At 38.6% G+C, this 13921-nt stretch overlaps 1 protein-coding gene across 5 annotated transcripts in view; it reads left to right on the top strand.

Annotated features, from left to right (window-relative positions):
• LOC127569026 (E3 ubiquitin-protein ligase pellino homolog 2) overlaps window positions 1-5434 on the top strand; it is a 131973-nt gene extending 126539 nt beyond the window's left edge. For all 5 annotated transcript variants that reach the window (XM_052013298.1, XM_052013290.1, XM_052013304.1 and 2 more), the window contains one exon: window positions 2591-5434. In XM_052013298.1, the coding sequence (XP_051869258.1) occupies window positions 2591-3157 (567 nt within the window). In that variant the 3' untranslated portion in view covers window positions 3158-5434. The remainder of the gene's footprint in view (window positions 1-2590) is intronic.
• The last annotated feature ends 8487 nt before the right edge of the window (window positions 5435-13921 follow it).

The raw sequence follows: 13921 nt of genomic DNA, 5'->3' as shown, positions 1-13921 counted from the left end.
CTTCCCTCACACTCTCAGTCCTGATGCAGGGTCCCAACCCAAAACATCAACCAACCCTTAGCCTCCACAGATGCTGCTCCACCCGCTGAGTTCTTCCAGCAGTTTATTTTTTGCTGCAGATTCCTGCAGTCACTTGTGTCTCCTTTCAACAGTTTATTGAGTTATTAGTTTCAGTATTTCCCTTTTGACCACTTTGGTTTTCTTACTAAAAAGCAAAAAAACTGTAGATGCTGAATATTTGAAATCAGAGCAAAAAGTGCTCTAAGTGCTCAACAGGTCAGAGTCAGGCAATCTTTGTTGAGGATGAAACAAAGTTAACACTTCAGGTTGATGACCTTTTATTGCTGTTCTATCCTGAAACATTAACTCTGTTTCTGTCTCCAAAGATGACACCTGATCATCTGAGTATTTCCAGAATTTTCTGTTCTTTCTTTGTTTTCTCATTCTTCTCTTGAAGGAATTGATTCCAGCCTTCAGTATCTCATTCATATGTCATTTTGCTTGTCTCTTGCAGATGGTCCATTGTGGTGAATTTATTTGGTGTCAGTGGTATCAAAGTCAAAGTCTAATCTGTCCCACATCCAAGTGCAATCTACCACTCATGGGGACAGGATAAGCAATTTATGCCCTTAAGCCTATTCAATCATTCATTAAAATTATAGTTGATTTGTGGCCAAACTCTATTTCCATAGCCTAAATGATAATTCTGGTGTAAACTCAGTTAGATCTGACATGTTACTCTGTCAGCAGAGCTTGACAGCCTGACCTAAGTCTTGACATTCATAAATGCTTTATACCAAGTGTCACTTCATAGTAATAAGAAGTAACATATTCTCAAATCTTTGCCTTTCCTAAGTGCTGAAGCCAATAATAACTTCCTGTCACACATGCCTCTGAATGTAGGCTTGCTTAGTGCCACTTGGTCATTCTTAAATTGGGAGTGGCTTTGCTGATCAAAGACTGTATCACAGCTGTAGAAACGGAGGATGTCCTGGAGGGATCATCTACTGAGTCAGTGTGGGTGGAAGTCAAAAACGGGAAGGGAGCGATCACTCTATTTTACAGAGCCCCCAATAGCAGCAGAGACACTGAGGAGCAGATCAGGAGGCAGATTTTGGAGAAGTCCAAATATAACAGGGTTGTTATCATGGATGATTTCAACTTCCCTAATACTGATTGGCACCTCCTTAGTGTAAAGGGGATAGATGGGGCAGAGTTTGTTAGTTGTGCCCAGGAAGGATTCCTGACACAGTATGTGGACAGGGCAATTAGAGGAGAGGCCATACTGGACCTGGTACTAGGCAATGAGCCTGATCAGGTTTCAGATCTCTCAGTGGGAGAGCATTTTGGAGATGGTGACCATAACTCCTTGACCTTTACCATAGACTTGGAGAGGGGTAGGAGCAGACGATATGGGAAAGTATTTCATTGGGGGAGGGGGAATTATGATGTTATTAGGCAGGAACTTGGGACCGTAAATTGGGAACATATGTTCTTGGGGAAGTGCACGGCGGAAATGTGGAGGTTGTTTAGGGAGTGCTTGCATGGGGTTCCCATTGAGGCAGGGTAAGGATGGTAGAGTGAAGGAACCGTGGTTGACAAGAGATGTAGAATGTCTTCTCAAAAGGAAGAAAGAAGCTTACGTAAGGTTTAGAAAGCATAGATCAGACAGGACTCTGGAGAGTTACAAGGTAGCCAGGAGGAACAGAGGGATCTTGGGGTTCACGTCCATAGATCCCTCAAGGTTGCCACACAGGTCAATAGAGTTGTTAAGAAGGTGTATGGTGTATTGGCCTTCATTAGTTGGGGTATTGAGTTCAAGAGCCATGAGGTGATGTTGCAGCTCTATAGAACTCTGGTTAGACCACACTTGGAGTATTGTGTTCAGTTCTGGTCACCTCATTATAGGAAAGATGTGGAAGCTTCAGAGAAGGTGCAGAGGAGATTTACCAGAGTGCTTTCCAGATTGGAGAGCATGTCTTATGAGTGGTTGAGTGAGCTTGGGCTTTTCTCTTTGGAGAGAAGGAGGATGAGAGGTGACTTGATAGAGGTGTACAGGATGATAAGAGGCAAAGATCGAGTGGACAGTCAGAGACTTTTTCCCAGGGCGAAAATAGCTAACGTGAGGGGGCATAATTTTAAGGTGATTGGAGGAAGGTAGAGGGGGGATGTCAGAGGCACGTTTTTTTTTACACAGAGAGTGGTGGGTGCGTGGAACGCACTGCCGGCAGAGATGATGGAGGCAGATACATTAGGGACATTTAGGAGAATCTTGGGTAGGTACATGAATGATAGAAAAATGGAGGGCTATGTGGGAGGGAAGGGTTAGATAGAGCAGGATAAACTGTTGGCACAACATCGTGGGCCGAAGGGCCTGTACTGTGCTGTAATGTTCTGTGTTCTATATTTAAATCTTCTTTGTCTGTCACTGAGTTCTACACTTGACATCCTACATTTGTCCTTAGAAAGGTATAAAACAAGACCATGCATTTATTTTTCTCTGCTGATCATTGGGTGTATATAAGATATTAACGTGAAATAATTGTGGAAGAAATTTCTTATGTGTACTGCATTTTAATAATTTTCACAGGTGGAGACTGAAACCAATATTCTTCAAGATGGCTCGCTTGTTGATCTTTGTGGAGCAACGCTTCTGTGGAGAACAGCAGATGGCTTGTTCCATACTCCTACCCAAAAACACATTGAGGCTCTTCGACAGGAGATAAATGCTGCTAGACCTCAGTGTCCAGTTGGTCTTAACACCTTAGCATTTCCCAGCATTAATCGCAAGGACATTGTAGAAGAGAAGCGGCCATGGGCTTATCTCAGCTGTGGGCATGTCCATGGTTACCACAACTGGGGACATCGCAGTGATACAGAAGCCAACGAGCGGGAATGTCCCATGTGCAGAACTGTGGGTCCATATGTACCCCTTTGGCTAGGTTGTGAAGCAGGATTTTATGTAGATGCTGGTCCTCCAACACATACATTTAGCCCATGTGGACATGTGTGTTCTGAAAAAACAGCAAAATATTGGTCACAAATTCCATTGCCACATGGTACTCATGCATTCCATGCAGCGTGCCCTTTTTGTGCTATCCAACTGAATGGAGAACAAGGCATCATTAAACTAATTTTCCAGGGACCAATTGACTGATGAAGAGTTGAAAGAGGACAAACAAAACTTTTTGGAAAATACTGTGAAAATGATCCACTGTGGCTGTATCTCCACTATTCCTGGTTAATCTTTTGAAAAAGTTTGGGGGAGGAGTTGGGGGGACAATGATGAGATTGGTGGGGGATGCAGGTTTCAGCATTGCAGATGATGATTAATAGTGCAGGGTTTAGAGGTGCCATTCATAAAAGCCACAACTAAAAAGAAGAGTTATCCTATTGTTCTAACCTATTTTGCTACAATGTGCCCTTTGTATAGTTTTATAATTTATATGGTTTTAATATATTGTGTTATATGCTTGAATGGCCTGTCGGGATAAAGCTGTAAATCATTTTATGGCTATTGTGTAAGCTTAGCAGTAAAGTATTACTTAGAAATGCTTTCTTTTAGTAAGTATGTTTAGTAATGACCTGCTCATTCACTGCAATTTGGTTTAAATTCTCAGGTGTGTAGATAAATATTGAGAAGCTAAATTCTGCACAGAGATCAATGGCAGGGTGGACTTGTGTTTTCTACCTACTGAAGTATTCTTTACAAGCTTTAAAAATCCTTTGCAAAAATGTTGCTGAAATTCTTTGCAATATTGTACAATGAAATTACTCTGATTTTTGAATGAAGGGATCAGCTATGAAGTCTTACCCCATCTTAAGGTACACAGGGAAATATTGTGACAGTTTAACTGAAACTGAGTTATGAATTTTGTTTTTACCAGTTATATTTTACCATATGCAGTTATATCTTTAGTGTGACATTGAATACTATTTATAGTTCCAATAATTGCTGCTGTTTCTGTTAATTAAATTGCCCATCTTCTGTTTTAGGTCCATTTTAAATATAACAAACTGCAAATACTGCATAAGTGTCTGTAACAATTCGAGGATGGAATTTTTAATTAATAGTACAACAGAGTAGCACGAGTCTTAACAGGATCTGAGCTGTGAGCATACCTTGATGGCAGGTCGTAATAATCCAGAATCTTTGCAACTTCCATAATGGAAAGGTTATCCGGAATTTAAAATAGTTCAACAGCTGAATCATAATTAAAATATTTATTTATAATGCAAATGTAGCATTTTAGACCACTCATTTGAAATGTTTGCTAATAATTCCCTAGGGTTATTTTGTAATCCTTTTGGGGATAGCACGTAGATTAGTATGTACAAAAGTTGAGATGTAACTTGGTAAATAGCCAAGGTCATTGATTCAAGATTCAAATACAGGCATTTATTCCTTCTCTCACTATTTACTTTGATGTGTTTTTTTTGGTAAATCTACAAAGATACTATTATCTTCACAAACGAGTTTCTTGAAACAAAACTAAAATAAAACTCTCATGGCAGAATGGAAAACTATCTTGATTTATAAAACTTTGTTTTGGTCTGTATTATGCTTGCAACTACTTCATTGAAGTTAAGAAACAGATTTGCATATTATTGATTCCTTGTTGATACAAACTGATTGTTTTATCTGCTTATTATGTACAGAATAATTTGGAGGCTTGAGTATTAACATGTGCTTCTGAATGTGACATTATTCATATTATTGCAATTTCCTAATTTTAGTTTGGATTAAAAGTCAAGTGACAAGATCTTACCCTTTAGGAGCTTGTACTTTAATCTTCAGTTACCATTGGTACTTTCCACTACAGGTGGAAAATATGCTCATAGAAGTTCAGTAAAGATTAATATATTTACTCTCCATTTTAAAATTTTATAACACTGCTGATTGTATATAATTTAGCTGTTACAACATGTTAAAAAGGAAGTACACAAGGGATTATTTAATTCCACTGGGCATATAGAAAGATTAACCCCTGAATGACTAATTAAGTATTATAGTGAAGTGTTGAGTACTCAGCAATATCATTATAAATCTTGCTGGAAAAATCCCAGTGAGGGAAGTATTACAAAATTGCTGGAAAAGTCCATGTTTAATTTGTCAGTATTCAGCATATATGTTGACCTTGTCACATGATCTGCAGCAAATTCCATTTGTTGTAAAAAAAAGATGCAAATTTAAAATTGCAATTGTCAGTGCAAAGATGGCCTTTTGATTGATTTTTATCAATTGTCACACCATTGTTAACTTCTGAAGAGCTTTCTGTTTAAAATTTCAGGACATTGCCTCAAAGTGTGTACCATTGAAATTTCCCTAGTTAAAATACAAATAAATAAAGCTTGGTTCGGTAACAACCTTGCTGGTGCCTAAGATGCTAACTGATTTCTTGTGATGTATCACATGCTAATAAAGGCATTTTCAGAAATAGTTATGTATTGCATATATTTTAGTTTGTATTTGGGTTATTGTGTTGCATTATTGTGTTTATACTTCGCAAGAAGCAAGAAGCAGGTTGTAAGAAATACTGAGATTTCAAAATTTTTAAGAGCTTCATGCTATTCAGAGCAGTAAGAAATATAATACTCCTTAAAGAGTGAGAAGGAATATCTTTGAAAATGTTATCTCTGAAAACATTACTTCTGCAAACACAATGGCAAAATTGGCAAACCTTTCCGTCTTCAACCATCAAAGGTAAAATGTGATTTTAAATTTCAGTCATAGCCTAAAGAAAACAATAATTGAGCAGCCACCCCTTATTTATCTCACATTTGCTTACTTCAGAGGAAAAGATTGCTGGTGACAGATTTGATTATTACCTATTTTACAGTACCAACAGAAGTTAAAATTGACCCCTTGAAAATATCAACTTTTGTTTGTCCACATACCATCCTTAAAAATGAAAATAAGTCCATGGTTATTTTAGATCAAATATATTCCTTATGCTAATTGATTTGAATCAAAAGTGTTATCTGTCCCATGGAGTTTCTCCTATTTATTACTAATGCTCAAAAATTCACTCCCACAGTTCAATATTTTGTACTTTTGTGATGAGATCTCAATGAGCATTCTCCTCTGTATAATGAAATCTTCATTTTGTTTAACTTAAACTATTTGTTTAGTTGCAAAAATATTTAAATAATTTTGAAAATACTTTGCTTGTCCAAATTTTTAAATGTCCACACTCCTGCTGATGATTTTGCTGAACACCAAGAACAATTCAAATAATCTCAGATGATCCTTGTGGAAATGATGGAAAATAGAACATTTATATTCTACAGAAAGAGAAAAAATATTATGAAGATAGTCAGAAACAGGAGAATTTATATGGGACAAAGAAATGGTAGACTAATTAAATACATCACAAAGGTGGATATGAATAACTTCCCAAGCATGCAGGGAACACAGTGTCTGGTGAGAGGGGGAGCTGAATGAAATCAGTATTAGGAGAGTAATAATGTTAGGGAAACTTCAGGATTAAAAACCGATAAATCATCAGTGTTCAATAGTCTGCATCCCAGAGTATTTAAGGAAGCGGCCCTAGTGGATACATCGGTGGACATTTCCAACATTCCTCAGACTCTGGAACTATTCCAATAGATTGGAGGGTAGCTAATGTAACCCAAATATTTTAAAAAGGAAGTAGAGAGAAAACAGGGAGCTGTAGACCAGTTAGCCTAACATCAGTGGTGGGAGTCATTTATAAAAGATGTCATAGCAAAGCACTTAGAGAAGAGTGATAGAATTGGACAAAGTCAACATGAATTTGTAAAATGGAAATCATGCTTGACATATCTCCTGGAATTTTTTGAGAATGTAACTAGCAGAAAAGATGAGACAGAATCAGTGGATATGGACTATTTGGACTTTAAGAAAGAGTTTGATAATGTCCCACATAAGAGATTAACATGCAAAACTAAAGCACGTGGGCTTGGGGATAAGATGCTGATATAGATAGAAAACTGGTTGGCTGATAAGATACAAATGGAAGGAATAATGATTCTGTTTTGACTGACAGGCAGTGATAGTGGGGTAACACTGGGATCAGTTTTGCGATTCCAACTATTCATGATATAAATGATCTGGATGAGGGAATTATGCAATATCTTCAAGTGTACAGATGACACAAAACTAGGTGGAAGCTGAGCCTTGAGAAGGATGCAGTGAATTTCATGATTGATTTGGACAAGTTGAGGGAGTGGATAGACATGGCAGATGCAGTATAATGTGGATAAATGTGAGGTTATCCACTTTGTTGGCAATAACAGGAAGGCAGATTATCTGAATAGTGATAGATTGGGAAAAGGGGAGGTGCATGGAGACCTCCTTGTGCACCTGTTGCTGAAGGTAAACATATAGCTGCAGCAGGCAATTAAGAAGGCAAGTTATGTGCTGGGCTTCATAGCAAGAGGATTTGAGTGTAGGAACAGGAATGTCTTGCCGCAATTTTACGGAGCCTTAGTGAGACTGCACCTTGAGTATTATGTGCAGCTTTGGTCCCCTTATCTGTGGAAGGATTGTCTTACTATGGAAGGAATTCAGTGAAGCTTCCCCAGACTGATTCCTGGGATGGCAGTACTGATGTATGAAGAGAGATTGGGTTGATTGGGATTATTTTCACTGGAGTTTCAAAGAATGAAAGGGGATTTCACAGACGGCTGCAAAATGCTAACAGGGCTGGATGCAGGAAGGATGTTCCTGATGGGCGATGTGTCCAGGGCCAAAGGTCACATTCTACACATAAGAGGTAAGCCGTTTAAGACCGAAGCGAGGAGATACTTCACCCCAAAGGATGGTGAACATGTGGAATTCTCTACCACAATGCAGTTGAAGCTAAATCATTAAATAGATTCAAAAAGAAGTAAGATATTTTTCTTAGGGCAAGACAGATCAAAGAGTACAAGAAGAAGTGTGAACAGGGTAATGAATCTGGATGATCAGTCATGATCATATTGAACGGCAGAGCAGACTTGAAGGGTTGAATGCCACTCTTGCTCTGATTTTCTATATTTTTTCCTCTTATGGGTAGGCAGAATGATTACCACCCTCTCCTTCAATTTCAGCAAGGAATCCCTGACATGGTTTGGCAACAAAAGTGTGAAAAAGATACAAAGGATTTTTTTAATATTAATTTTTTGGGATATTGTCATTGCTGGCAAGGCTAGCATTAATCCCTAAATGACCTCAAGAAGATATTGTTGAGCTATCTTCTTGAACCACTGCAGTCCTTCTGGTGAAGGTATTCTCACAATGCCATTGGGAAGGGAGTTCCAGGATTTAGACTGTGAAACACTGAAGGAACTTCGATATATTTCCAAGTCAGGATGGCAAATGAGTTGGAGGGGACAAGTAAGTTGCAGCATTCCGACATGCTAACAGCATATGTCCTTGGTGGTAGGTATTGCAGTTTTGGGAGGTACTGTCAGAATAGACTAGCTGAGTAAATGCATTGCAGAATATTACATGTTTCATTGTTGTATCTTATTATTCTAAACTCTAGACAACATGGGCCCATTCTGCTTCATCTTTCCTCACAGGTCAAATCCTTCATCCCAGGAATCAGTCAAGTAAACCTTTGCTGCACCACTTCAAAAATAAGTATATCCCTCCTTAAATAAGAAAGCCAAAACTGTGCACAGTAGTCCAGATGTGCACTCACCAAAGCTTGGTATAACTACATCAAGAATTTTTTATTCTTGTACTTCATTCCCCTTATGGATGATTACTTGCTGTACTTGCATGCGAACATTTGTGTTTCTTGTCTCTCAGAATATCAATATGTAATAGCTTCATACCATTTAATTAATACTCTGATTTTTGATCTACTGTCCACTAAAGTGATAACCTCAAACTTCCCCACATTGTACAATATCTGCTATCTTTTACCCACTCACTTAACCAGTTTTTATCCCTCTGCCAACTTCATTGTGTTCCTCACAATTTACTTTCCCATTTATCTTTGTGTTATCAGCAAACTTGGATACATTAAATCCTATCCCTTCATTTAGGTCATTAATATGGATTATAAATCGTTGAAGTCCCTGCACTAATCCCTGAGGCATCCACTAGCTACAGCTTGTTGATCTGGAAATGATCCATTTATTGCTTTCACTGTCCATTAATGAAGCCTCTGCCCATTGCAATACATTAACCTCAACCTCATGAATCTTTAGCGTGAGCAGCAAACTTTTATGTAGCTCCTTGTTGAATACCTTTTAGAAATCCAAATACTCTCTATCCATTGGCTACTTTTTACCAAACCTACTACTTACTTCCTGAAATAACTTTAGTGCATTTATTAAACACAATTTCCCTTCCATAATATTACTTTGATACAGTATGTTTATCTAAGTGTTGTTACCACTTCTTTAATAATAAATTCCATCATTATATCAAACAACTGTTTTTTGGCTAACTGACCTGAAATACCCGGTATTTTTTTCTCCTTTTTTTCCTGAATAGCAGTGTTACATATGTTCTTTACCAATCTGCTGGGGTTTTTCCGAAATGTAACTAATTTTGGAAGATGATTACGAATACATCCATTATCTCTGCACCCCCCTCCTTAATAACTCAAGGACATCGGTCATGAAGTACAAGGTATTTGTCAGCCCCTAGCCCAGTTAGAGAAAATGTATTAGGCAAATTACTGGCCGTAATTATTTCAATTTCCTCACTCTCCTGGCCCTTGGTTATCAACTGTTTTTAGTATACGTTTAACAGATACAAAATGTTTGTATAGCTTTTTAACTGTTTCTTTATTCCCTATTATTAATCTCCTTGGCTCAGCTTTTATGGAAGGAGCATTAACCTTTGCTGCTTTTTTTACACTTATAGAAGCACCTACAATCTACTTATATATTTAGAACATAGACCAGTACAGCACAGGAACAGGACCTTTGGCCCATTGATGTTGTGCCGAACTAAGTAAGCTAATGACACCTAATCCCTACTGCCTGCACATGGTCCATATCCCTCCATTCTCTACATATTCCGGTGCCTACCTAAGAGCCTCTTAAAAACTTCTATTGTATTTCTTGCTCATTTACTGTCATAATCTATTTCCTCTATCATTTTTTAATTAATCAAACTGGTTTCTGAAATGTTCCCAATCCTCGGGGTCACTAAGCATACTCTGGAAGCATTTTTTCAATCTAATGCCCTCCTTAAATTCTTGGATGGACTACTTTTTCAACAGAGCCTTTATTTCTCAATAGAAAAAAATTTCATTGAGAATTATGAAATTGCTTTAAATCTCTGCCATAGTTTTTAACTAACTTCCCAATTTATCTTGACCATCTTGCTTCTCATTCTTTTATTTCAGCTTAAGACTTCTAAGTTTTAAGTTTTGAACTTAAAATTTCACCTCCATTTTGAGAATGACATTATTATGAACATTCTTAGAGGATTCTTCATACAAAATTATTAAATAATTTTACCTAATTACAGGTGACTAAATCTAAAATAAACTTTTCCTTATTTGGGTCCACCACGTGTTGTCTCAATTATTTCACTTGAAAAACTGCTGTTGCTTATTTTGATGAGAATGAAAATTCATCACAATTATTTTCAATAAAATTTCTTTTACAGTTCAAAGTGGTGATTCAGAGGATTGAATGTATACTTCAAAAAGGGCAATAAGTTGTTCTAATTCATTGTGGTGTTTCACACTTATTCAATGTCATTTTCCAGTGACAAATGTAGAGTTGTATTGCCAAATAGTTATCTTCTACAACAATTAGCTGATGGGTTACGAAATCCATTATTGGTGCTTTATTGCTCTGGAACAAGGTAAGTTCCTTTTTTTAAGCATCCTTAAAATCTACGTTATTGGAACCTTCCAGGCAAATTCTGGATAATCTTCTAAATGTTTGCTAGCAGTAGAAAATCCTCCCTGCCAGCAGTGTGTTAGAAAATCCTAGGCACACTACATATTGTACCACTAAAATCAGCAGACCAAAACGCACAACAATATGAGTTGCCGGTGGGCATTATTTTTGCATTGCTAACACACATTCAGCCAAATACTACTTTATTTTATGCACATTAAATGATTGACCATGTCAACTACGAAGCTGTACGATCATCCTTCAGAGAAGGGTGTGTGCATGGGAAAGCCAGAAGGAGCATGGGACATAAATCGCATGGAGTGTGAATCATTAGGCAAATTGGAGTAGTCTGTCTATGTGGTATTTGTGGAGTTAGTGTGCCCTTCAAGAGAAATTAAATTTAAAATCCCTGTGCATTACCTGACTTCAGATGAGATCTTAAACTGAGGTCTCATCTATTTCTTTCAGTGTTGGGAAAAAAAACATTGTCCTATTTTTAATCCAAGTGGGGAATTCTTCTAATATTAAAACAGATCAACATTTGTGGCATTGCCATTTATAAGATGTGTATGAAATGGCAATATTGCAGGTTTTGAAATTAAGGTTGAGGATGCTCCTGAATTGTGTGTGTATCACCCTTTGGAAGTTGTTGATTCATTAAGCTAACCTTGGACTCAGAGGACAAACATAAAAGAGGACAGTGGACTCCTTGATTAGACACTCCTTTAGAGAATGTGTGTTAAGTATGAGTCCAGCTGGTGGAGATTCCCATTGATCAATATTACCAGGGATCTTTGATGCCCTATTGGGTCATATATTGCCTTAATGTCAACAGTAGTCACTTTCACCTCAGCTCTTTTGTCCATGTTTGGACTAAGGTTGTAAAGATAAGTGGAATATAATGATCCCTTCAAAACCAAAAAGAGCATCTGTGAGCAGGTCATTAGTGAGCAAGAAAGTCTGCTGGAGGAACAGCATCTGTTCGAGTAGCATCTGTGGGAGGAAAGGAATTGTCAATGTTTTGGATTGAAACCCTGCATCAGGACAGAGAGCGGAGAGACGAGATGGGCAGTATAAAGAGGAGAAGGGGAGTGATGAGAAAGGAGTCCAAGGTGCTTAGTGGACTGAGGAAGGGTGTAAGATGTCAGGCAGGTTGCACCAGGTAGGGGAGGGGAGTGGGGTGGTGTTGGGAGACAGTGGCAGGTGAGTGAGAGATGGAGGCAGACAAAAGGAGAGAAAAAAGATATTGAGAGGCAGATGGAGCAAGGTGGAGGAGGGGAGTGTTAAGGTTGGAGACAGCTGCCGGGGGGAGATAAGCAGGAACACAAAGGGCTACCAGTGCTGATAAGTAAAGGAGGAGAGAATGGGAACCATTAGGGGAGAGGTGAATGGCAGATGGAACCAGAAACTGATAGGAAAGGGGGCAGAGGTGAACTGTGTGTGTAGTAGGTGGATGGAGCCAGGAGAGGGAGGGGGATGAAGATGGGGGGCTGGTGAGGTGGGGCAAGATCTGCTTGATACCATTGTTGAACATGACCTTGCTGACATACTGTATTTACAAATGTTATTGTACTCTGTTGTAATCAGTGCTCACAATGCGATCTTCTTGGTGTCGAAGAAACCAAACGCAAATTGGGTGAGCACCTTGCAAAACACCTGTTCAGTCGCAAAGATGACCTTGAATTCCCACTGTCTGTCACTTTAATTCCCTGCTCCACTCCCATTCTGGCCACTCCAGCTTTAGTCTCCTGTATTGCTCCAGTGATGCTCAGAGTATGTTTTAAAAACAGTCTCTCATCTTCCATCTGGTTATTTTGAAGCTCTTGGGACTTAGTATTAAATTTAACAATTTTTGGTGACCATTCCATTTTTCTTTCCTCTCCCTATTGATGTTTCAATTCTATTTCAATTTTCTTTTTTTCTATTTTCTCTCCAACTGTGAATTTAAAGTAATTATTACCTTTCCTCCACCTACACCCCCACTCCTCAATACCCGGCAACTTTATACGCTTGTTTTATCACTTTTCCAGGTCTGACGAAGAGTCCTTGACCCAAAACTTCAATTCTGTTTCTCTTCCCACTGATGCTACTTGGCCTGTTGAGTGCCTCCAGCATTTTCTGTTTTTATTGCAGACTCCCTGCATCTGCAGTTTTTTGCTTCACTCACTTTGCTAGTGATTGATACAGATGGGGCGGTAATTAGCTGCACTTTAATGGGCCATAACCTGATAGCAATCCACAATGTTGGATAGGTTCTGTTTACTGCTCTACCAGAAAAGCTTGGCTGCCAACATGGCTACTTATAGAGCACATATCTTCAATATTGCAGCTGGGATGTTGTGTGGTCACGTGGCATTTGCTGCATCCAGTCCTCTCAGCTATTTCTTGATATCATGTAAAGTGAATTGTATTGTCTGATGACTTGTTTCTTTGACGGTTGAACCTTTGGAGCAGCCTGAGCTGCATAGTTCACTTGGCACTTCTGACTGAAGATGTTTGCAAATACTGCAATTGACTTTAACACGCTTGGTTGGCTCAGCCATCATTGGGGATGGGTGTCTTTTGAAGCCACCTCTTCTTATTAGTTTAATTGTGCACTATTCTTCACAACTCTATGTTGAAGGATTGCATTTGTTGTGGGAATACTTAGCTTTTTTACATGCTGCTTTTTCTGTGTAGCAGGCATTCAATTCTGTAACTTCATAAGGTTGGTGCCTCCTTTTTAAATACACCTGAAGCTGATCTCCTGGCTAGATGGTAATGGTAGAATGAATGATCTCAGGAATTGATGTTATGGATTTCGGTTGAATACAATTTTGCTAATACTGCTGATGGCTCTGGTACCCCTATGGATGCCTGATTTTGAGCTGCTAGCTACAGCTTGACTCCATCCAATTTAGCATGATGGTAATTCCACACAACATGAAGGAGTGTTCTTCAGTGTGAGGATGGGCATGAGGACCATGCATTGGATACTCCTACCTGTTGTCCCTCTAACAATAATGGGTATATTTAAAGCAGAGGTTGATAGGTTCTTGACTAATAAGGGCATCAAAGGTTAGAGGGAGAAGGCAGGAGAATG

The sequence above is a fragment of the Pristis pectinata genome, chromosome 1, assembly GCF_009764475.1.
Source record: "Pristis pectinata isolate sPriPec2 chromosome 1, sPriPec2.1.pri, whole genome shotgun sequence".
Classification (NCBI taxonomy): Eukaryota; Metazoa; Chordata; class Chondrichthyes; order Rhinopristiformes; family Pristidae; genus Pristis; species Pristis pectinata.
The sequence above is the reverse complement of the archived record's forward strand: the minus strand, read 5'-3'. Positions and strand labels throughout refer to the sequence as shown.